General features: G+C 38.0%; 1 protein-coding gene across 1 annotated transcript in view; it reads right to left on the bottom strand.

Moving 5' to 3' along the window:
- Cask (calcium/calmodulin dependent serine protein kinase) overlaps window positions 1–25999 on the bottom strand; it is a 333827-nt gene that overhangs the window by 60453 nt on the left and 247375 nt on the right. The window contains exon 11 of the mRNA XM_048336639.1: window positions 16431–16552. Coding sequence (XP_048192596.1) covers window positions 16431–16552 — 122 coding nt within the window. The remainder of the gene's footprint in view (window positions 1–16430; window positions 16553–25999) is intronic.

Genomic DNA, 25999 nt, shown 5'->3' with positions numbered 1-25999 from the left:
TTGTATTTTTTTGTCTGTTTGATTGTTTTGTTTAGTTTTGTTTCTCTTGTATTCCCTTCCTGTGGTTGTACCCCAGCTACCACTATATCTCATCCAAATACACTGGATACTGTTTATATGGGTATTAGAACTGGCGAAGGGAAAGGGAACATCAAAATTGAGAGGCAAAGGACAAAAAGACAAACCATTCCAAAAGCAATACTTACAAAACCATTTGGTGTAAATCAACTGCACGACTCTTGGGGGTGGGGGAGAGGGAAAGGGGGAGAGGGAAGAGGTGGACATGAAGGAGGAGGTAACAAGTTGAACAAGAAATGTACTCACTGTCTCACATATGAATCTGTTCCTTTTTTTTTTTTTTGCCAGTCCTGGGGCTTGGACTCAGGGCCTGAGCACTGTCCCTGGCTTCCTTTTGCTCAAGGCTAGCACTCTACCTACCACTTGAGCCACAGCGCCACTTCTGGCCGTTTTCTATATATGTGGTGCTGAGGAATCAAACCCAAGGCGTCATGTATACGAGGCAAGCACTCTTGCCACTAGGCCATATTCCCAGCCACTGCATATGAATCTGTAACCCCTCTGTACCACACTTTGACAATAAAGAAAAAAGTTTAATAGAAAAACTCTCACGAACCTAAATGATTCTAACTTTCTGTAGAACATTAATTCTTTAGAGAAAAATCTCTATAGTTTAGAAATGCCATTAAAATTTTACTTTCTGCATCAAATGCCATGGCTCATAGTCATCTGCTCTGAAAAGTGAAAAGTTAGAGTGACTCTAGTGGATCTAAAAGTTTCTGTTTCCTAACTTCTCTAAAATAGGTGGGGATTTTTTTGTTCTTTCCTTCATGCCTCACACCAATACTAGCTGAGAGCTGATAGTAAACATACTTCAGATGATCCTTCGATTTGTTCATACTGATGCAAGATAAATCTTTATGACTTGTAAATATTTGGGCTATATGATACATAAAAATGTTTAGGGAGAACAATGTGAAAACAGACTAGGGGCCATTAAAGGATGCCATTAATTAAGAAAGTACTGTACAGTTAAAGAAACAGAAAATGCTTCTCTACTGAAACTATTGTATTAATATTTTAGAGAACTCATGACAGGTGGGTTGCCCAACTCTGTAGCATATGCATGGATGGGCTCTATCTTCTCTCATCACTTTCTATCTCTAAAGATTGCCAACTGAAGTTTGGAACTGGGAAATATATTTTTCTCAAAGAACTAATGTTATGAATAGTGAGGTTCCCCAGATTAGTCTATAAAAACAGGTAACTTACTACATATATATACAAAGAAAACTTACAAGCAAAGAAAATGCCCTCTTCAACAACAACAACAGAAACAATCATAAGTTAAAATGCTCCAGATTGAAAATACAGTATACTTGGAGGATAAAGAAATTCTGGAGATTTGCTGTATGACACTGTGCCTAAAGTTAACAACACTATTGTATACTTAAAGATTTGTTAGCAGGGTAGATCTCATGCTAAGTAAGTATTCTGTCTCAAATATCTATCTATCTATCTATCTATCTATCTATCTATCTATCTATCTATCTATCTATCTATCTATCTATCTATCTATCTATCTGTCTGTCTGTCTGTCTGTCTGTCTGTCTGTCTGTCTGTCTGTCTGTCTGTCTGTCTATCTATCTATCGCTGGGCACCAGTGTTTCACATCCTGGAACCCTAGCTACTCGAGAGGCTGAGATCTGAGGATTGAAGTTCTAAGCCAGCCTAGGCAAGAATGTCCATGAGCCTCTTAACTCCAATGAACTACCTAAAAAGCCAGGAGTGGAGATGTGGTTCAAGTGGTAGAGCGCAAGCCTTGAGCAAACAAGCCCAGGCCCTGAGTTCAAGGTCCAGGACTGGCACATATTTATATATCTATTTACAGATCTATCATTTACCTATTATCTATCTATCTATCTCACTTAAAAAGTCAAGTAGTTATCCTTGACATGTCAAAATATTAATGATCACGCAGAGTTCTAAAAACCTTAATAAAAACACCAAATTTCACCTTTTTCTTATCCAAGGACTGTTACTAACACTACTTCCAACATTTTCAAATATGATTAAGATTAGTTTCTATGCTTATTCTTACTCACAAAGCAACAAACACCCCACCATCCCCCAAACTATAGACTTGATTTTTTGATCTGGTCTTACTTTGACAACTAGAGTCCCCTAGGTCTTATGTGATTGTAGTTTTCTTTCCTTCTTTTTAGAAAAAAATGCAATAAAAATATAAATAACATACATAATAAATAATAAAATACTGGCTGGAAATGTGGCGTAGCAGTATAGTGATTGCCTAGTATGCATGAAGCCCTGGGTTCGATTCCTCAGTACCACATAAACAGAAAAAGCTGGAAGTGGCACTGTGGCTCAAGAGGTAGAGTGCTAGCCTTGAGCAAAACAAGCCAGGGGCAGTGCTCAGGCCTTGAGTCCAAGATGCAGGACTGGCAAAAAAATAAAATAAAATAAGAAAAATAAAAAATAAAACATACACATTTGGTGCAGGAGGTGGAACCTATGGCTTCCATGTACCACCTCTGATCTCATATAAAGGGTTGAACTAAAAATCCAAATGAACTAAAAATACTGTTTATAATTACTTTCAGGATATGAATATATCAAACAACTGGATTTTGTGCTTAGACTTGGGTCCCATTGCAAAGATACCTCATTATGTATTTACAAGTATTCCAAATGTGGGGAAAAATCCAACATTTGAAACACTTCTGTTCCCAAGTATCTCAGATAAGGGATGCTTAACCTGAATTACTAACGATGATAATTACTACTTTTATAGAGTACTTACTAGATGTTAGTTACCAGTCTAAGCTCTTACCACATATTCCCTCATAATCTTATGAGGTTGGTATCACTAATAGTCCCACTTCACAGACAGGAAATTGAGACAGTGGTAAAATGAGAAGCACTGTTCTAGCCTTGCAATGACTTTGCAGGTGGCATGAAAAAGCATGGAATCAATACTTGCAAGGTTCTAGTCTATGTTAGGTGTTCAGACCTACTTGTCTTTACCTTCTTTGGTCCAGCTTTATGGATTTCAATTATATTTACCTAAAGTTCTGTGGAACTAATGGTAGGATGAGGGGGAGGTAGGGTGCTTTATATTATATGAAAGGCAATTTACAGTGGGAAGAAATTGAAAGGAGCCTTCTGCCTGAGGTGAAGACATTGAGAATCCCCCGCCCCCGACTTCCTGTCTGCTCTTAGAAGAGCACAAGACTGGAGCTTTCTAGGCAGCCATTGCATGGACAGGATGGAGTCCATGTGGCTAAGATGACTACATTGTGAATAATAACTGCCTACTCATTAACTACCTGGGCAAGGAAGAACTGAAGCAGGAAGGGTCACCATCAGAGTGAATAATTCCTTGTTGGCTAATTCATATACCTACTCATCCATCTGTCAGTTTACCCACCATGAAATTACTGAGGTTCTACTATATATTAGGCAGTGGGGTTTTATTTATTGAGATTTTAGAGATAAAGCTGCTGACAGTGCCTGTTTTGAAAGATCCCATAAATTCTAGACATTTAACCACAGGTCCAGAAGTTTAGGATGTGAGTGCCCTGGGGATCTGAGAGTCTGGTCCTCAGTAATATCAACTAAACCTGATCTCAGGGGGCATCCCTAAATTAGACTATCTGGATGCATATGCACAATATACCAATTTTCTCTTCATTTTTGTCTTAGAATTCAAAATATCTCATGATACATTCTTGTTGTTGGTTGTATGGCTTGAACTCAGGTCCTGGGCACTGTCCCTGAGCCTCTTTGTGCTCAAGACTAGCACACTACCATTTGAGCCACAGCACCATTTATGGTCTTTGAGAGGGTAAATGGAGATAACAGTTTTACGGCTTTTCTGTCCTGGCTGACTTTGAACAGTGATTTTCAGTTCTCAACCTCCTGAGTAGCTAGGATTTTATAGCTACTGGTGACTGGCTTCGGTGATAGTTTTAATAAATATGAAGCATTTGCAAAAGGTGTCAAAGCAGACAAGTAAAAACTCATCAGTGAAGAAAAGGTCCAATGTGATGAACCATCAAAGTGTTTCAAACACTAGTAAAAAGCCTGGTGTTTTTAGAGCTCTTACTTATGAACCATCTTCATATTATTTGCTGTCAATTGGCTTGGCATGTGGTGTTTTAGGACCCAAGTGAAGAGACTGGTCTCCCTCTTTGGTGACTTGAAGTTACCTGGGACAGTTCACACTTAACAGCACTTATTAGGAGCAAGAATGTGTTTCCCATGAGTCAAGGAGATGCCATAGAAGGTAGTCTGGCTGAGCCATCTTGATGGAGCCCTGACCAAAAGAACTGCCTGCAACAGAGCAAAAGAATCTAGAAAGAGGGGCTGTGGTAACACCCGAGGTAAGGCATCAACAGGGTCCTACTGCAGCCAGATGTAGAGTGCACCAATGATGTCAAAGCCACATGTTAGGCACTCAGGACAGCATTAACATCGGGATGTCTGCCATACCCTGGTCATCAGCAGCCAAGAAGGAACTAGCTGCTTGAGGCTCATGATTATAGAACATGCTGTGTAAGGGCTTATTTCCGTAGTCTATGTCTAGACCCTTGAGTTCTTTGACATTATGTAATAGCATCTCCCAGGCTGAGAACACAAAGTAGATGTTTCATTAATGTTTCCTTAAAAGATGCGTATTTAGACTAGAATGCAGAAATTATAAATAGACATTCGTAAAAAACTCAGAGTAACATAAAAACAAAATGCAATGTGAATATTTATTTTTGCTTGCATCTTTAAGAATCAGACATCATTTCTCCTTGGTCCTGCTTACATGCTAAAAAAAAACCCTTTCCCTTGAAAATAAGTACATTTTGGGCCATATTTAATTTTATCTTTTGGGGAGTATATTTTAAATTTGACTTATTTCATGAAGTTTTTAAGGTAGAAGAGGGCTGGGAATATGGCCTAGTGGCAAGAGTGCTTGACTTGTATACATGAAGCCCTGAGTTCGATTCCTCAGCACCACATATATAGAAAAGGCCAGAAGTGGTGTTGTGGCTCAAGTGGCAGAGTGCTAACCTTGAGCAAAAAGAAGCCAGGGACAGTGCTCAGGCCCCGAGTCCAGGACCCAGGACTGGCAAAAAAAAAAGAACTTCACTAAGCTATCCTTGTACAACAAACACCCAGAAAGGATTTGGGGCAGCAATGGAAACTCCACTCTGTCTACCCTGACCTTGGCCTCTAAGACAATAGGCATCTGTGTGTGTCTGATAGAAGGGAGAGATAGACTTTCAGAACTGGGTGTTAATTAGGTCAAAAGAATCTGAACAGAAGAGCAGACTACAGTAGAACAAACCTTCCCAGTGACCCTACTTCCCAACAAGCAGACAGCATGGAATGCTTGTTCTTCGGAGTCCTGAGATGTTGTGCAAACAGGCACCAGAGCTAAAAGGAAAGTGTGATTCCCATAGGAGAGCCAAGTTAAAAAAAAAGGTAGAAAAGACCTTAGATAGCAACCTAATTCAATTCCTTGGTTTAAAAGAGAATACTGTGGCATATACTAAAGGTTTGGTCACCAGCCTGTGGTAGGTATAGGGAGGTGGTGGAACTTTTTTTTGCCAGTCCTGGAACTTGAACTCAGGGCCTGGGTACAGTCCCTGAACTTCTTTTGTTCAAGGCTACCATTCTACCACTTGAGCTACAGCACCACTTCTAGCCTTTTCTGTTTATGTGGTACTGAGGAATCAAACCCAGGGCTTCAGGCATAGGCAAGCACTCTACCACTTGGCCACATTCCCAGCCTGGTTGTGAGACTCTTAGCAGGTGGGGTGTGAAGGGAAAAGTTAGGTTACTGGGGGTAGGGCTTTGAAGGGAATAATAGGACTCAAACCTGTTCTTCTCTTTGCTTCCTGGCTATCAGAGAGGCAGGCAATTTCCTCTACCATACATCCCTGCTATGATATACTGCTTTACTACAGGTCCAAAACAATAGGTCCAAACAATCACGGACTGAAACCTCGGAAACTATAAAGCAAACTGAGCTTTTCCCCTTTACAGGGTGATTATTTCAGGTATTTTGTTACAGTAACTGGAAGCCAACTAACACAAAGGACAAAGCTGACATTCAGTGAGGTGATGTGTGCTGCATTCAGGGTTATATAGCCAGAGAAGCAAGGAATGAGACTTTGATCTGTTGATACGCTGTCTTTTGTTTCACCAGATCTCAATTTGTATTGAAATCAGTAATACATAACGCCTCATGCCAGGAAGATACTTTCAGCAATATTTGAAGGGCAAAAAAAAAACTATAGAAATGCTATTTATAGGCTGCATGAAAAACTATACTAAATATGATTTAAAGCTATTATCCAATCAATCAGAGGCCTTGCCATATCACAGAATGGTCAGATAGCAATTATTTTAGGCTTTTGGAGCTTTCTGATTGGTGCCATAAGTACTTAACTTTGTGATACTGTTGAAAAACAGCTGCTATTAATCCACAAATGAATGGGCAAGGTTTTGTTTTGGTAAAACATTATTTACAAAACAAGTGGTTGGGTGGATTTGGCTTGAGAGTGGTAATTTGCAAACTCGTCTCTTGAAGCTTAAATTCAAGGTGGACTGGAATGTCAAAATGTCTTTCCTTGGGCTGGGGATATAGCCTAGTGGCAAGAGTGCCTGCCTCGGATACACGAGGCCCTAGGTTCGATTCCCCAGCACCACATATACGGAAAAAACGGCCAGAAGCGGCGCTGTGGCTCACGTGGCAGAGTGCTAGCCTTGAGCGGGAAGAAGCCAGGGACAGTGCTCAGGCCCTGAGTCCAAGGCCCAGGACTGGCCAAAAAAAAAAAAAAATGTTTTTCCTTTACTCTATTTGCTTTCTTCAAATCTGAAGATAATCATACTTATAAACCTGAAGTACTGAGGGAGAGGAAGGGAATAATGTTAACAAATTACTTCTGGAGGGAAAACTAGGATGAATAAATTCACTAGATTTGTCTTCTTTTTCTAAATAAATTACTCACTCAAGTTCAGCACTTCTTATTTAAAAAGAAAAAAAAAAGAACCCACACAGCACTAAGGCAAAAACAAGGAAATGTGATCAGCCACGAGGGGAACAAAGTGTCTTACACCATCTCATTCACAAATAGATCTGGCTCATACAGGGACATGCCTAATTTGTCTCAAGAGAGTGAGCACAGTTCCACTAGAAGGTTTCCTTCTTCATTCCAGATGTTTTTGAACAAAGCAGAGTAAAACTGGTGTTGATACTGAATTCCAATGTCCTGAGATTATAATTTTCAACATGAAAATGAAATTAGTTACTATGTCACGTGTAATTTACATTCTAAGTATTAAATGGAGTTTCATTTTGACCATACTCCTTTCTCTCTCTTCTAATTTCTTAGTCCTACAATAGAAGTCTTTGTTGTACTTTGCATTATTCATCAAGACCAATATTTAGAATGGTGTTGATGGATCACATCTGCAATCCTAGCTTTTCAGGAGGCTGAGATCTGAGGACCAAGGTTTGAACCCAGCCTGGGCAGAAAAGTTTATGAGACTCTTATCTTGAATTTATCACCCAAAAGCTGGAAGTGGTGGCTCAAGTGGTAGAGCACTAGCCTTGAGGGAAAAAGCTAAGTGAGACAGTGGCCAGGCCCTGAGTTCAAGTCCCAGAAAGGGCATACACGCATGCATGCACACACACACACACACACACACACACACACACACACACACAGAAGCAGCAACTAGCTGAATAGGAATGAAGTTGTCATGCCACATTTTCTCAGGGAACTGGGATCAGTCATCCATAAGCAATATAAGTTTTCAACTACATTTGAAATTCAACATATTAGGAAAAGGTAATACTAAAACACAGGGAATTGTCATTCAAGTAATTTATAGGCACCTATGGAATTCTAGAGCACATTGTCAAGTAATGATGTCTGTGTTTGTTTTCTTTGACAAACCTTTGTGATTTAACGTTATTATAATCATTGTTTTATTTCATTAAGAACTATCTTCATGTTGGCCAGAAAAAGCAAAATGCATGTAATTGTATCTTTCTTGATGCTACTATGTATTAAATGTGATATCTTCATCTCTGCATTATTTTTAGTGTTTGTAGCAATGTGGTTCCCATAGTTGATTTTTTAACAAATATTCATGGAAATGAAGGAGCCTTTGAAGCTCCCAGGTTGTTAAATAAAATAAAATAAATAAAATACAGGGAGTTGATATTCAACTACTGTATTGGAGCTAATTTTCTGAAGTGGTAAATACGAGAAAACTTTCTGAGATCTAATCATCTATCCATCTTATTCTGCTGAAATTTACATATAAAGTTGCTATCTTTAAGCATAAAGTCATGAAAAGGAGAAGCTGAGTATGGTGGTGGTCACTTGTGGTCCCAATTACTTGAGAGGCTGAGGCACGAGGGTTGCTTGAGTTCACAAGTTTAGGACTAGCCTAGGCAACATAGCAAGACCCTATTTCTTTTTCTTTTTTTTTTTTTTTCGCCAGTCTTGGGGCTTGGACTCAGGGCCTGAGCACTGTCCCTGGCTTCTTTTTGCTCAAGGGTAGCACTCTGCCACTTGAGCCACAGCGACACTTCTGGCCATTTTCTGTATATGTGGTGCTGGGGAATTGAACCCAGGGCCTCATGTATACGAGGCAAGCACTCTTGCCACTAGGCCATATCCTCAGCCCTGAGACCCTATTTCTTAAAAACAAAAACAAGGAGGAAAATGTTCAATTGAAAGTGCCTAGCATTGTTAAACATAATGATATCTAAGGATAAATTCTGTGAGGAACTTATAAAACCTGCCCATTTTATGAAGATCAGAATGTATATGTTACCATTGTGACACTATGATTTATAAAAATCCAGATTATTTGGGTCATTTTCTTCTTTTATAGATTAAAATTGCCTATCCTGTCATCACTCAAATTTTTTTTTCCCTAAGAATTTATATTCTGTGAAATTTCCAAACCAATTTAATTTTTTAAACAGCTGAAGAAAAAACACTTAAACAGTAGCCCTACAGATGTTTCTCTTTTTGCATTGAGACAATGTACTGCATTCATCTAAAGCATGTACTTCTATTTTTTGAATATTATCATTACAATTTATGGTATGAGATAATCTCTGTCCAAATATTCTGAAAATGTGCAAATAGGCAAATTGTACAAATCTTAAACTGAACTTGTTTCTTATTTAAAAGTGTGCAAAATCTACAAACCTAGTAACTGAAATAAGCAAGAGTGCTAGTCTGGAGTTTAGGTCACCCCTGTGTAGGCCACGGCTCATACTAGATAATTTGAGTTGGAAATGGCCTGAACACTGTAATTAGTGGCTGGGAGCTCTTGAGTTATGATATCTTAGGAAAGCTTTAGCCTAAAAGTATAGCAGTGAAATGCTAGCATAAGTTAAGCCGTGAGGGGAAATATACCTTTACTTGTAAGAAGAGGCCCAAGTTGGCCAAAAACATACTACTCAATTTAATATGCTACTAAATTCATGATTCTACTTTTATTCTGACAAAAAATGAGATAATCTGGACCAGCCAGGCCTTGGTGGTTCACGCCTGTAATCCTAGCTACTTAGGAAACTGAGATCTGAGTATCATGGTTCTAAGCCAGCCTAGGCAGGAAAGTCACGAGACTTATCTCCAATAAACTACTTAGAAAAAGCCAGAAGTGATGCTGTGGCTCAAGTAGTAGAGTGCTAGCCTTGAGCAAAAGTGAAGCTCAGGGACAATGAACTCAGGCTCTAAATTCAATCCCCCAGGATCATCACGCATGCGCACACACACACACACACATACACACACACACACACACACACACACACACACACAAATCTGGACTAATTCCACGTTTTTTTAAAAAGAGTTGCAAAATGCTTTGGACTCTGACCAAAACACTTGTAAGGGAGCCCTTGGTTGGTTTAGGTTTTGTCTATATACAGGGATACTTTTGTTTTAGTCTTATTAGGACATTGCCCTATGGGCATTTATTTTTGAGTACAAGAAATAAAGACTTGCTTGAACCTCCTAGTTCAATCTCAACACTGTCCCTTTGGTAGTTTAACAATATAGGCCAATGTGATGGATTTCTGGTCAGCTGGCAGCTCTTACTGAGAAACTCAAATGCTGGCCTCAGATGACCTAACTTTCTTCTTTTCTAGGTCTTTTATAAGTTGGTAAATAGTTTTTAAAAATTAAGTCCTGTAGGAAACAAATCACATTGCTTATTCTTGAGCAAAATAAAAAATAAGCACAAAGAAGGCAGACACCATGAAGGCAAATACTATTTTGCTTTAATAAAACCTTAGAGAGGATACTTATCAATACTAGATATAAGTGCTTGCCAAACTGTGAGAATTTTCACAGTTGATATGAATTTCCTATTTTTTTAAAAAAAGTGTTACAGCCTCACTTTCTAACTTTGCTCTTTGTAAACATCTATGCTTATAGGCAAATGCTATTTATACTAAATGAAAACCTCACTATTAGCTTGCTGCTTTAAGAGACATTTATGTTACATTAGGTTTGTTACATTATATTTTATTTAATTAATTTTAGCCTCTGATGCAGCTTTTCCTTTTACATGAGCAAATGCTAAGCATTTGTACAAGTAGCTGCAGCCAAAAAAAAAAAAAAAAGAATTTCTGTATGGAAGGTTAAAAACAGATCATCACAAGGGCTGACAGAATCGGTTTTAGAAGACTATGTGTGAAGGGTCACCAAGAAGAAAAGAGCTATTTCTTGGAGTATGAATGCTGCAAGCTGCCCCTCAAACATTCTTTAACTGGTATTAATGCATTCTTTCTAGGGGCAGATCCCCCCCCCCCACTTTCCTTGAGAATAGCATAAAGAAGAATCAGGGCTGTTGCACTTGGAAGGCTTTCTGAAAATTCCTTTGATTGCTGGTAAAGTTGATTATGGTGTTATAAAAAGAGAATGGCACTCTGGGTAACAGTGGGATTGGGGACAAGCTGATTCATTACTCTTGGTATTCTAGAGTAAATATCAGACTCTGGCTTTAAGACGGAACCCCGTGGTCTCCAATACATTCATATCACACATTCCTCTGATAAAAATGTAAACCACAGTGAGCAGCAGTACACTCCCATGTACAGCCTCAGCCCCAGGAAGCAAGCAGCACAAAGACTACCATCATTGGTCAGAGGCCAGAAACCCAGCTGCTTTCTATTTACAAAACCTGATTCTTCAAAGTGGATGGGATTTTGAGAGGTGGTCAGTTGCTAGATCTCTCAAGGTCCTGTGTTCCAAACATTTAGGTGCAGAATTGAGTGGACTACAATCTCATGAGAAACATAGCTTTGGCATTTCCAGATTGGATATCTCTTTAAATATGGAAACCATACGAATACGAATTTTCTTTTTAGACGCATAAAGTGCTCAAAACATTTTTAGTAGATTATTGCTAAAGTTCCATGTTTTCCCCTTTAGGAAACTTCTGGGTTCTAGAAGCAGTCTATTCTAAATATGACTCCTAATTTAATGTCATCTCAAAAACAAAAACAAAACATTAAAATCTCCCAAACTCCCAAATAGTAAATCAAGAGTTGTAGTTTTCCACTGCCAACTCCAGGCCAGATGGAAAAACTCTTAACTCTCCCCAAACAGTAAAATATAATGGAGATGTCAGTCCTCGAAAATATGGAAGCTTCCAAGTACCAGTTTATTTCTAATGCAATACTAATGTAATGTAACATTACATAAACTATTCAAAAAGTCTACTTATAAATTAATAACTACATTAACTTGTTATGGCAGTTAGTTTTTTACTTTATTAATTTAATTGCCTAGATTTTTAGAAAACAATTCAAAGATCTCCTATAAAGAGAATATTAATGAGGCAGCATCATATTTACTATGGAAACAGCAGCACAGAACAAAGGCTGACAGTTGTTCAGAGGTGTGACAGATGGTGGGTGAATGTTTACAACTCAGTCCTCAAAATTTGGCAGAGAGAAAGATAAATGTGTCATTTAGCAATGTTTTATAACATTGTTGACTTACAAAGTAAACATTTATAATAGGAAAATTTCTACAAGAAATCGAGAAGGCTAAATATTATCTCTAACGTGAAAAATGCTCTTATTGGAAAACTAAAAATCACCAAAACCTCACCCATCAAGTTGCCACCCAACATATCATACACACATTCCAAGCCATAACTCAGCCAAATTATCATGAAGACTTGGACTATATTTTAACATTCCTCAAAGAGCTGAATGACTGACAAGGTTATAGTTCATTATTTTATATGAGATTGTGCAATTTTTTCCTAAGAAGAAGAGGTAATTCATGGTAAAATCAGTTTTTCATACTCCACTAAATTGAATTCTATCTTCCTCTAAATTCATATCTACACAGAACTTCTAGAATGTGACCTAATTTGGAAATGGCAACTTTTTAAAAAAGATGAGATACATTAATTTGGTAACTGGTATCCTTATAAGAGGACCATGCGAAGACTCAGATAAGTACACAGAAGCAGAGGAGAATGATGTGGTGACTATAGGCAGCGATTGGAGCAATGTGTCTATAATAAGCCAAGGAACACCAATGAAGCCAGAAAAGGCAAGGTAGGATTTTCCCTTGGAGCCATTGGAGGTTGCTCATACCTTGATGTGGGACTTTGTAGCTTATGGAACTGTGAGAGAATAAATTGCTGTGGGTTTTGTTTTTGTTTTTTGTTTTAGTCAGTCCTGGGGCTTGAACTCAGTCCCTGGGCACTGTCCTTGAGTTCTTTTTGCTCAAGGCTAGTGCTCTACCACTTTAAGCAACAGTGCCACTTCCAGTTTTTTGGTAATTAACTGAAGAGTCTCACAGACTTTCCTGCCTCGGTTGGCTTTGAACTGCAATCCTCAGATCTCAGCCTCCTGAGTAGCTAGGATTACAGGTATGAGACACTGGTACCGGCTAAACTGATGTTGTTTTAGGCTGCTTTGTTTGGTTTTGCAGTCTTAGCACACTAATATCTATGCCAAAATTTAGTTTTTTTTTTTTTTTTTTTTTTTTGGCCAGTCCTGGGCCTTGGACTCCGGGCCTGAGCACTGTCCCTGGCTTCTTCCCGCTCAAGGCTAGCACTCTGCCACTTGAGCCACAGCGCCGCTTCTGGCCGTTTTCTGTATATGTGGTGCTGGGGAATCGAACCTAGGGCCTTGTGTATCCGAGGCAGGCACTCTTGCCACTAGGCTACATCCCCAGCCCCAACATTTAGTTTTTATTTCTTTTGTGGTTCAAGACAGGGCCTCGAACTTGGTACCTGATGCTTTTGCTTATTGGCTAGTGCCGTACCAATGGAGCCACATCTTCAATCCCTAAATTTTATTTTACTAAAACTGATCTACATGTTTTATATGTAGGCCATCTCAACAACAGTGGTTTATGTTTTTAAATGCAGACTTGAACAATTTGGACCAAGCAGTTCTTCCTCATGCCTCTGTATTTCTCCCTACAAAATGTGCCAGGGTGGAAGTGATTAGCCAATAAATATTTAGAGAATGCTGGATTGACTTCTAACTATAGATTAAACTAGATTTACTGGAATTCAAATAAAAGCATTTGCATCTTTCTGGAACTAGTGTACTTAATTAACCCTTTTTGAAACTGACATCATACCTATGTATAGAATACAGTGCACTGTTTTGATATATGTATTCATTGTATACTCATCAAATCAAGGAATTAGCCTGTTACTCCATGCATTTATTTAGTTTTTCTTTGCTGTGAGAACACATGAAATCCTCTCTTCTAGCTATTTTGAAATATTCAATAGATTTTGTTACACATATTCATTTTATTGTGCAATAGACCACTAGAACAAATTGCTCTTATCTCATAGTAACCCTGGATCTGCAGACCAACCTTTGCTTATCCTTTCATCCCCTGTATGGTCTTTGGTCTCTCATAGTGACCATTCTGTTTTTATGAGATCAATTGTATTAGATGCCACATGTGAGTGAGATCATGCGGTATATGCCTTTCTGTACCTAATTTCACTAAATATAATATCCTCTAGGTTTATCAATGTTACTGCAAGTGACAGGACTTTCAATATTGCAGTAATTCTGTTCCTATCAAAAAATCCTAATTAATGCCTGTTTGAATTCTGAGTTTGTAATTATTTTAAAGTCACAACTAGAACAAACAAAGTCTCAAACTGATCTTTAGTCATCCCTAAGGACTTAATCCTGTTTCTTCTAGTCAGCTTGAATAGTATGGCTTCAAATGTAGTTATTTAGAGTATTACTGAATTAATAGTAGTAGCATAAATATACTAAAAATATTTCATAAAATGACTCAGTAGGACTCAGCAACCTTAAGTCAATTACTTGTCCATAAAACTATGCCACTGTGTCTCACGATTTGGAATCCTTAAAAAGGAAACAATTTTGATTTGCAAAACAAAACAATCTAAAAGTAAGTAAGGGATATGGAACACTGCAAGGAAGAAAAATGATGGCCATAGTTTTAAAGCTTCTTCCCAAGAGCCCTGGGTTCAGTCAGCCTCCTAGCCATTAATTTCCGGACAGCTCTCAAGTTTCTGGGTACCACTCGCCTCCAAAATTCAGAGAACAACATGTTCTTTTCTTTTTTCTTTTTCTTTTTAAGGTGTCAGTTACTGAACCCAGGGTCTTGCACATATTAGGCAAACCTCTATCACTGTGCTGCAGAGTTTGTAATGGATCTGATCCATTTTCGTTCAGCAGCTCCTTTTCAAATCCAGCTGTAATGGTGGGACAGCTGCTGATATGCTGACATTCTTTAGGTTTGAAATTCAAAAGAACCCAAGGGGAATGTCAGTATTTAAAAAAAGAGATTGTGCCAATTTCTGCCAAACAGTGTGATAGTTATTCAACAGTCATGTCTCCAAGGAGGTCTGAGAAATTCTGCAAAAGGGAATAAGTAGCAGCCCAGCTCAGCTGCAAAGTCAACTTTGTGTCCAAATCTGCAATGTTCTTGCATCTTCCCTGTTGCTTCAAGCTTGGTGTGTTCATACACCTTGTGACACCGGTAAGAAAAACACAATTTTGAAAACTAATTTGAACTTCTCTGAGCCTTTCAATCACAAAGAATCCTTGATCTTTTCGAAAAGCTCAGCGAATCTCTGCAATCATGTAACCACTGGCAACATTGAAGTAAACAAGATTTCCACACACTGCTGTAGCCTCTTCCCTATGTTCCACTAACCAGTCCTTGGAAAAGACAGGACTTCTGTGGGAAGGTCACAATTACAAATCCATTTACTACCCCATGGAGCAATGACAGTCCAACTCAAATAACATACAGCAACGTCAGGGCTCCAAATGTGGTTTAGTAGTAGAGTGCTTGCCTAGCATGCATGAAGCTCTGGGGTCAATTCCTCAGTACCACATAAACAGAAAAAGCTAGAAGTGTTGCCTGTGGCTCAAGTGGTAGAGCTCTAGCCTGGCGCACAGAGAGGCTCAGGGACAGAGTCCAGGCCCTGAGTTCAAGCCCCAGGCTGGCAAACAAAACAACAAAACAAAAACATATAACAATGTTGATGATAATGATGATGATGAATAATAGGACAATGTAGCACTAATAAACTATTCACAAGACAGAACAAATTTCTGGTGCCCAAAGTAGGAGTTATTTAAAATAAGTAACAATCATGCCTGCCACAGGTGGCTCATACCTGTAAATTCTAGCTACTTAGGAGGTTGGGGTCTGAGGACAACACCTCAAAGCCAGCTCAGGAGAGTCTTATATTCAATTAACCATCAAAAAGCTGGAAATGGAGCTGTGGCTCAAATAGTAGAGTGCCAAACTTGAACAGAAAAAGCTAAGGGAAAATGCCCATGCCTTAAGTTCAGAGCCCAGTACTGCAGACCAAAAATACAATCTGAAATATTCTCAGATTATTCAAGATAAGTTTCACTACAGTCTTGTGTAGTAGTATATGCGGATAATCCCATAACTCAAAAGGCTGAGGCAGGGCTGTGATTTGAGGCCAGTCTGGGCTACATAGCAAGATCTTTCAAAAAAGAGGGAGGAGTGAGAGCTCTCTCTCTTTCTCTCTCTCTCTCTCTTTCTCTCTCTCACACACATAGAGAAAGGTAAGCAAATGAAAACACACACATACAACCTCACACACCACTTGTATGCATATATTATTTAGAAAGATAAAAATACAGAATTTCTCCAGGGTGGCTTGTGAGGCTATACTGAATTTGTAGTATACACACACTGAATCTATGATGGATGATTTGCCACATTTCTTCTAGAATTAAGGTTATTGAAAAAATGATCATTACAATGAACATTTGGGATTTCCTGCAAAGTAAAAAGGTATAGTAAACACTCAACTTTTCAAAAAAGCAACAACAAACCACAACTTACATCTAGCAGTGTGTGAAGATGCTGATCCTGGAAAACACTGTGTAGAAAATCTAGGTCTTTTTCACTGCAGTCTGTAAGTGCATGGATCTCTTCCAGGCTGTCCAGCACCTGAGACACTGCTCCTAATGGGATAAAGAAAAAACAAGCAGCTAGTACAGAAGGTGAGCATCAAACTAACCCTTGTGAACCTTAATCTTATACTTAAGGGCGATGAACTAATAGGAGAACTTCAAAGCTTAGTGCTTTTACTGGAAGAATGAATCTCTTATCAATTGATAGCAGAGTATTTTCAATGTATCCTCAACCATGTATTTTTGTGTGCTTTTCATTTTCCAAAACAAACTAAAGCTTGTCTTATTTGAATTAAGGAAACTTACCACCTATAACTGAGTTTGTGTACTCTCCATTTTCCAAAATAAACCAAAGCTTGTCTTATTTGAATTAAGGAAACATATCACCTATAACTGAGCTGCTAGAAGATCTGGGTGCAGCAAGTTGTAAATCAGTAAAACAGGATGGGTGTCAAAACCCTTAAGGTGTTTTGAAATACAGAAACAATATAGGTGTACTTTTTACCCAAGGACGTTTCATTAAGAACTGAAAAGACAGTCAGCTGTAGATTTGGGGATAGGGACCTTCATTTGGGAGCTCCTGCCACATCCATTCAGTGTTGGATGGTTTTTGCTTTGAAGGCTCAAACTTTTGTTAATTAAAAAAAAAAATCCCAGTCCATTCTTTTTTTTTTTTTTTACTTTTACATACAAAGTCAAGAAAACGTAAATAATTCACAGTATTGGGTCTTCTTACCCAAAAGACAAAGACAAAGGGCAAGTATCCTGATAGGTTCAAATACCATGTTAAATTCATTTCTGTATAGCAAAGTGAATGGAAGTACTGCCAAGTTTCTTTAGATTTCTAATATCTGCAGGTATTTTTTATCTGAATAATTACTGTCAAAGTGATGTACAGAGGGGTTACAGTTTCATACATAAGGCAGTGGGTACATTTCTTGTACAATTTGCTACCTCCTCCTTCATTTCCCTCCTCCCCCCGTGAGTTGTTCAGTTGGTTTACACCAAATGGTTTTGCAAGTATTGCTTTTGGAGTCATTTGTCTTTTTATCCTTTGTCTCTTGATTTTGATATTCCCTTTCCCTTCCCTAGTTCTAATACCAGTATACACAGCATCCAGGGTACTCAGATGAGATACAGTGATAGCACGGGGACAACCACAGGAAGAGGATACAAGAGGATCATCAACAACAACAAAAAGATACGGGGCTGGGAATATGGCCTAGTGGCAAGAGAGCTTGCCTCATATACATGAAACCCTGGGTTCGATTCCCAAGCACCACATATATAGAAAATGGCCAGAAGTGGCATTGTGGCTCCAGTGGTAGAGTGCTATCCTTGAGCAAAAGGAAGCCAGGGACAGTGCTCAGAACCCTGAGTTCAGCACCCAGGACCGGCCAAAAAAAAAAAAAAGGCTATATTTTCACATGGTATGTTGAAAGTAATTGCAACAGTGATATAACACTCATTTCCACAACATGGAATTCATTTTACTTAGCATCATCTTATGTGTTCATAAGGGCATAGCTACTGGGCTCTTGTGATCTTCTGCTGTGACTTGCCTAAACCTGTACTAATTATTCCCTATGAGGGAGACCATAGAGTCCATGTTTCTTTGGGTCTGGCTCACTTCACTTAGTATAATTTTTTCCAAGTCCTTCCACTTCCTTACGAATGGGGCAATGTCATTCTTTTTGATAGGGGCATAAAATTCCATTGTGCATATGTACCACATTTTCCTGATCTGTTCGTCTATTGAGGGGCATCTGGGTTGGTTCCATATTTTAGCAATGACGAATTGTGAAGGGTGAGATATTGAGGAGCATCAAAGTCATGTACCACAGCCTTAAAGGAATGATCAACCTGTTCTACTCTGCAGACAACATGCACACATAAATTTCATATGGTAGAGGTGAAGTTTTAAGAACATTTGCATACACCAGTGAAAATCTAGGAATAAGTGCTTCAATGCACATTTAAGCCTTTGGAGCAGTGGTTTCAACTAGGACAATTTTGCTCCTCAAGGGGATGTTTCTTAGAGGCTGGAGATATTTTTGGCTATGGCAACAGCAGAGGAAAATGGCAATTGGCATCTTATGTCTAGAGGCTAGGGATATTTCTAAATAGCCCCTGAAACAAAGAGTTATCTGCCCTAAATTTTCAGTAGTGTTGACATTAAGAAACCCATTTAAGATAAAGATAAATTGACCCTAATTCCTTCTGTCTTAGACTTCATTTACTACTATGCACTTATTGATGCTATGGGAAATTATTACCCCTTTCCAGAAAGCAATCTGGTAATATATATCAAAGAGCCTTTAAAATCTTCATGGAAATGAAACCATACAGTATATAACCTTTGGGGGATTGGCTTTTTTTCACCCAGCATATTCTCTGGAGATTCATTCTCCCCAGATTACTTTGTATTTTAATAGTGTGTTCTTTTTTTTCCTCTCTGGTCAGTTGTGGGCTTAAACTCAGGGCCTTGGCAGGGTCCCTGAGTTCTTCTTGCTCAAGGATAGCACTCTACCACTTTAAGCCACAGCCCCCCTTCTGGTTTTCTAGTAGTTAAGTGGAAATAAGAGTCTCAAAGACTTTCCTGCCTTGGATGGCTTTGAACTCTGATCATATTTCAGCCTCCTGAGTTGCTAGGATTGAGCCACCAGTGCCCTGCTAGTTTCTTCCTTTTTATTGCTGCGTTGTAGGTTCATGGTATGGGTGTGCTGACTTGACCATTCATCTGCTGAAGTACCTATGATAATTTAAAACTTTTGAATAATTATGCCTACCAGGCTTACTGATATTCTTTCACTGGAAACATTGAGTAGACATTAAGGCATTACTGAAATACATTCTTTTATGTACTCTTTTCAGGACTTTTACTTTGTTCAAAGTGGCCTGAAAAAATCTAGAAATTAGTTGAAAGTCAACTTTATTCATCCCCTATTGAAAGCCTTGGAAAGGAAGAGCTGAAGTAGAGAAATTAGTCCTCAATGTCCTTCTGAATCAGGAGCCCTCCCCAGAAGAATTAAATGATATCAGAATGATCAAGTTTATAAAAATCGTTTCTAAACTTGTGGACTTTGGAAACTACAATAATAAAAATACCAGTGAAACAGTATTCCTGTATATTTAAAAAATCAACATTGATCAAGAGGCACTGCATTCATAAATTGCTCTGTTCAACAGCAACTCTTTTGTATAACTACCTAAAGAAAATAAAAATATATTAAAAAATCAACAAATAGCTGGGTGCTGTTGGCTCATGCCTATAATCCTAGCTAGTCAGAAGGCTGAGATCTGAGGAACATGGCATCAAAGCTACCCTGGGCAGGAAAGTTTGTGAGACTCTTATTTCCAATTAAACACCAAATAGCTGGAAGTAGAGCTGTGGCTCAAGTAGTAGAGTATTAGCCTTGAGCGAAAAAATTCAGAGATAGTACAGTACCCTGTTTGGTGAATCCTGGAATGCACCAGAATAATTTGCATTTGGAATCAGGTGACAGCCACTCTGGAATTTTCCCTTTAATCTCAATTTACCATATTTACATTTCCCTCCTACTTTTTAGTGAAAATTTTCACAATTTTGGTCAATTTGTTAGAAATAATTATGCCTGCCTTCCAACAAGTATTTTACTTTATTTTTTGCTTAGTTTATTTGGTAATCAAGTGTGTATGTAAAAACTAATAACCATATTCTGAACACTTCTACTTTGTCAAAGAATCTCAGTAATATAAAACACTTTTAAAAAAGTTTTCTGCTATATGATGAAAATAAAAATATGTTACATGTTGTAAAGTTATTTTCTAAGCCTGTTTCTTCAAAGAGGAATCTATTAAAGTGAATAGAAGCTTTGGGTTCAAAACAGTGGAAAAAATCTCATGAAAAAAAATTACTGAGTAAAAATAACCCAAAAGGACCACAGAAAAATAAACAGTAAAATGTTTAAACTAAAAAGTTCCTAATGTCAGAGTTGTTTGAAATCTTTCTCAAAGTTCAACTCTCCACATTTTCCTATGAAAGATTCTAAAAATGTTGGAAATTTGAAAGATTTGTACCCACTGTCTAGACCTTTTGTTAACACCTTGCTATCCATCTGAAGGGGTAAACTATTTTTTGGTGGAGGAACACGGACTCCTTACTTGGGTCTATAAATTAACTAGGAGCAAGATAAAAGCTAAGTACTTTGCATCTAATTAAGTCACTTTGTAACCTTGAGCTTTAAGAAGGACAGGATCTACTGCATCTTGTGTCAGAAGGGGAAACTGACCCAAAGGAAGAGAACAGTCAAAAGCTTATGATAGATTACCACTTGTCAAGCAACAAGTGATTTATTTGCTCCTCTCAGAGGATGAAATAGTAACTTCTCTAGAACCCCTCCAGAGACAAGGCCTATCAGGGCACACTTCTGACTAGGAGTGTTTAATTATTATGCATACCTTTCTCCTCTTGCCCCTAGTTCTTTCTCTATAAAACCTAAAGTTCACATCTATGACTCAAAATGGCTAAAGTGCTGTCATCTTTTTATAATTTCACTTTTATTGAAAAGGTAATGCGCAAGTGGTTACAGTTCCATAAGTAAGGTATTATCTTTTTTTGTTGGTTCTGGGGCTTGAACTCAGGGCATGAGTGCTGTCTTTGGGCTTCTTTTCCTCAAGGCTAGTTCTACTTGAGCCATGGTGCCACTTCTGGTCTTTTCTGAGTATTTTATTGGCGATAAGAGTTTCATGGACCTCCCTGCCTGGGCTGGATTCGAGCCACAGTCCTCAGATCTCAGCCTCCTGAGTAGCTAGGATTATAGGTATGAGCCACTGGTGCCAGGCAGTGCTGTCATCTTATGGCTATGCTGTGCAATAAACCTTCTTTATCCTTTATCACCTATTTTTATTTAGGAGCAAGTGGACTTCCCTGACATGAAATTTCAGGAGTTGGGAGACTAGGGCCTACAACTCTTGGTTTCATATTCATCAGTTCATCTTATTTTTCATTCATCTTAAAGTAAATGGCAGATTGGCTAATATTAGCCACTTTACCCCTTAATATCTCAACAAAGATTTCAACTTTTCTTAGAAAAAATTTACACAGAATGAAAGACACAAATCTCAAGTACCCTATTCAATGAGTTAAAAAAAGTTGTTGTTATAAAGGTGATGTACAGAGAGGTGACAGTTACATAGTCAGGTAAAAAGTATACAATGAGTTTGCAACAGAAACATTTTTTTTGCACTAGCAGTACTGGGGCTTGAACTCAAGACTGTTCCTGTTGATCACTGGTATTCTATCACTTGAGCCATGCCTCTTGTTCAATGTTTTCCTTGAAGTCATTATAATGCATTTATTAAATTATATGTATAGTTACAAAACCAAGCATCACTAAGCAAATTCAGGATTTCAATATGGTAGGCCATATTTATTCTCCTGAAGACTAACCAATAATCTTTTTCTTATTATATGGTGAGTGACCTGTTAACGTAACAATGTTTTCTGCACACAAATTCTTATCATGCAACAGGAGTGTTTATTTAGAAATATGCAATAATTGTTTTTGTGCCAGTCTTAGAACTTGTACACAGGGCCTGAGTGCTATCCCTGAGCTTTTAAAATTTTTCCTCAAGGCTACTCTACCACTTGAGCCACAGCTCCACTTCTGGTGTTTTGATGGTTAATTGGAGGTAAGAGTTTCATGGACTTCCCTGCCACTGTCTCCTAGCTACTCAGGAGTTCTGAATAGCTAGGATTACAGAAATGTGAGCCACCATTGCCCAGTTATACTCTTTTGATTATTAATGTATACTTAAAAGTTCCCTCTTGTTCCATTGCAGTCAGTCACATCTCCCCATCCTCAACCCATAGTCAATCAACACTATTCTTTCCATTGCACAAAGGCATCTCTGTTTGCATCTCTATTTTTCCACCAACTTACAAGCAATAGTCAATCCTGTAGTGGAAACTGTTTTGGACTTAAGTCTCTACACTTCAGCCAACTCAAGTTATAAAAAATTACACATGGTGATAAATGTTCTTGATTCTTCATGTGTCAATTAAGATACAGAAGTCCCCCAATTTACCAACTTAAGGAAATAAGCTCTACATATGTATTCGGTCATAGTGTGGATGTAGTAATTCTAATGTCATTATGGATGCTAAAATAGTCTATATTCCCAAACAGTAACATGTTTGAGCATATTTTTTTCCAAGTATTTCAGTAACATTCTGCATAGGGCTTTATAAATAAGGAAAAACTCCAATAGGAATGATCTTACATTTTACTAGTTATTAATGTATGTGTGGGCAGCCTCTAAGATGAGCTCCTCTGTTCCTTGCCCACTGATACTCTCATCCAGTATGAGCAATTGCCTCCCCTTGAGCTTCTTCTCACTTCTAATGAACAGAACAGGGTGGAAGTGATAGGATGTTACTTCTGAGATGACTTCTGTCTTGGGTGCTGTCTCGCACTCTTGTCCCATCTTTAGTCATTCATGTGAGGGCAGTGAGCTGCTTGGTGTGAACAGCCCTACAGAGAGGCCCACAACAGGGAGGAAGTGAAGCAAGTCAATACGCATGTGAGTGAGCCCAGAAGGCCATCCCTGAAGTTATGCCTTCAGTGGGATGGCCGCTCTGAGTTGTACTGTCATGCGAGATCTTGAGCCAGAGGTACTCACTCCACTAAGCTATGCCCCAATTCCAGAGCCTCAGCAACTGTGAGATGATAAAAACGCTGCTGTGTGGAGGCCATTAATTATACTAACATATGGTGAGATTAAAATTAAATAGGTTATAGTTTGAACTGCCAATGACTAATGCAAAAAATGTGACAATGAATTCCAGATCCAGATTTTCAAATTTGTCTTGGTCTCTTATGTATTTTTTCTCCTGTCAACATAATTTTGAGGTTTATTATATTTTTAAACTAAAATGTTCATTGAGTTAATTGTAGATTCACAATGAAATAACACCTAGAGATCCTGTGTGTTTTATGTAGTTCCCTTATTGGGAATATGCCACAAAACTACAGTATATTATCAGAATCAGAATACTGACATTGATAGAATCCACCCATTTTATCTACATTGTCATTTATACTCATTTGTCCGTATATGTACATTTCTTGTATTTTAATTTTTTATACACTCAATTACATCTCTTTATAATTAAAGTCTAGCCTTTATACATATTCTTTATAAATGCCCTATTTGTTGGTAAAACTTGTTAAGAGACATAATTTCAGAGTTTATTTCACAGTCACATATTAAGAAGCCAAAAAATGGACTCTGTAACAGAAAGTAATGCAAAACACTCATAACTCATGTAATTAATTGTCGAAGAAAAATTCACTTACCCTGAAAGTTTTCTTGAAAGCAAACTATAAAATAAAATGTTCCCCTTTTCCCAGGATTAATGTATCTGTGTTTGAAATTCAGATGTGAAATAATATTAAATGTGCTTGCAATTTTAACACTGCCTCTTTTTCCTCTTAGAAAAGAAGAAGTGAATATTATTTGGGTAATAGTACCTCAAGAAATCAATATACCCAAGTTTTTATTTTGTGGCCAGACAGTGTTAAAATTCATATTTAAACATCTAAACACAAAACAGCCAAGGAAAAAGTCAAGCTGATTACGAACCATGCAAAGCAAACATTTTTGCAAATAAGAGAAACCTTAGAGGGATACCTACTTTCTGCTGCTAGAAGTCCTAGGAGGAAGGCAGCATATGGACAAACAACAAACAGTATGATTATAGAGGGAGTAGGTTATCATGCCACAGTTGGGCCCACTAGATGAGCCACTAGATGAGCCAAATGCCCAGCATCCTAGCTGGCCCCAAAGGAAGGCTTCATGTTCCACGAGCACAGCCATGAGGACTATTTAGGATTATAGACCTTGAACACTGGACTCTAATTCAGACTTCTCAGCTTTGAAATATGAGAACAGAACATTTCTACTTTGACTTATTAAGGAAGAAAGGAGCAAGACACAAATGATTATAGGCTAGAGCTCAATGAATTCTAGGAAATGCATAGTGGGTGAATTTTAATAATCAGAATATAGAATATTGTTTAAAAAATTGTTTTCCATTGTAAATGACACAAACATGCTCAATTTTTCTTTAGTTGGTAAATGGGGAAATTGATTAGTTTTAAAATTGTGGTTTTAAAATATTCATATTGTCTTAAATGCATGCACTATTCATTACTCACTATCATGATAGGACTTAATTTAAGAAAATAACATGCTATGTCCTGTGCGCACTTAGCTTTTCTACTCTGTCAAAACTTTGGAATTCACAGATGAGTAGAATTTCCAGAAATTTGGAGCATTGTTAGTTATTAGCTTTGTCAAGTAAAAACTGATCTGCATATAGGCTGGGCACTGGTGGCTCACGCCTGTAATACTAGCTAATCAGGAGACTTAGATCTGAGGATTGCAGTTTGAAGCCAGCTTGGGCAAGAAAGTCCATGAGACTCATATTTAATCACCAAATTTAATCACCAGTTAATCACCAAAAGGCAGGAAGTGGTACTGTGGCTCAACTGGTAGAGCACTAACTTTGAGAAAAAGCCCAGGGACAGAACCCAGGCCCTGAGTTCAAGGCCTCAGGACTGCTATAAAAAATTGACCTACATATCATCATTTCATAAAAAGACCAGAAAAGGCATCATCTAAAGGTGTAACACAGGGTTGGGATGTAGCTCAGTGGCAAAGCACTTGCCTAGCAAGTGCAACGTCCTGGGTTCGATCCCCAGTACCAAAAAAGAAAAGACAAAAAAAAATATAGTTAAAGGTGTAGCACAAAGACAGTCCATGAGAAGAAAGAGCAGTTGGCAATCCTTATACCCTTTCTTCTTTCTAGCCTCTTCATTCCTCCCTCCACAACCCTACTCTACAAGCACATGTAATGTGATCATTTCTCTCTTCTTGCCATAGGCTTGAGTCAACATTCAGGTAATAATGGAAAGTGCTTTGTGCTTTGTACTGTAAATAGACTCATATACACTTAAGCAGAAAGACACGGGAGAGGATAACTTTGAAGACAAAGGAGATTATGTAGAATTTATGCATTAGTAGCAACAGAGAATTTAGGTTTGAAAATTAATGAAAGTATTTAAAAATAAGATAAAAATGGAGATAGATATCTTAATTTATGAAATGTAAAACTTTATGTCAGTCCAGGTAAAAAACTTAAGTAGCTTTCTGTCATCAGCTATAGGACCACTAACTACTGGCAGTTGCAGAAAAAGACATCTGCTGGCAGATGGCTGTTTGATAAATACCACTGATCATAATTCTAGAATGCCATCTAAAGATGGCTTATTATTAAATAGTAATTTTAGTAATGCAGATTTATTTAGGAAAATATTAAAATTTTCTTTAAAAATCTCCTTTGCTTTTAGTTTCTGAATATATAGAATTTTGTCTTCTTTTGTGGTGAGTGATAAGTATTAGGTGTGAACTTGGCATTTTAATTGTTCTATTTTATTAGTAGCAATCAGACAG

This window comes from Perognathus longimembris, chromosome 28 (genome assembly GCF_023159225.1).
Source record: "Perognathus longimembris pacificus isolate PPM17 chromosome 28, ASM2315922v1, whole genome shotgun sequence".
Classification (NCBI taxonomy): Eukaryota; Metazoa; Chordata; class Mammalia; order Rodentia; family Heteromyidae; genus Perognathus; species Perognathus longimembris.
Note: the sequence above shows the minus strand (reverse complement) of the source record. Positions and strands in the feature narration are given on the sequence as shown.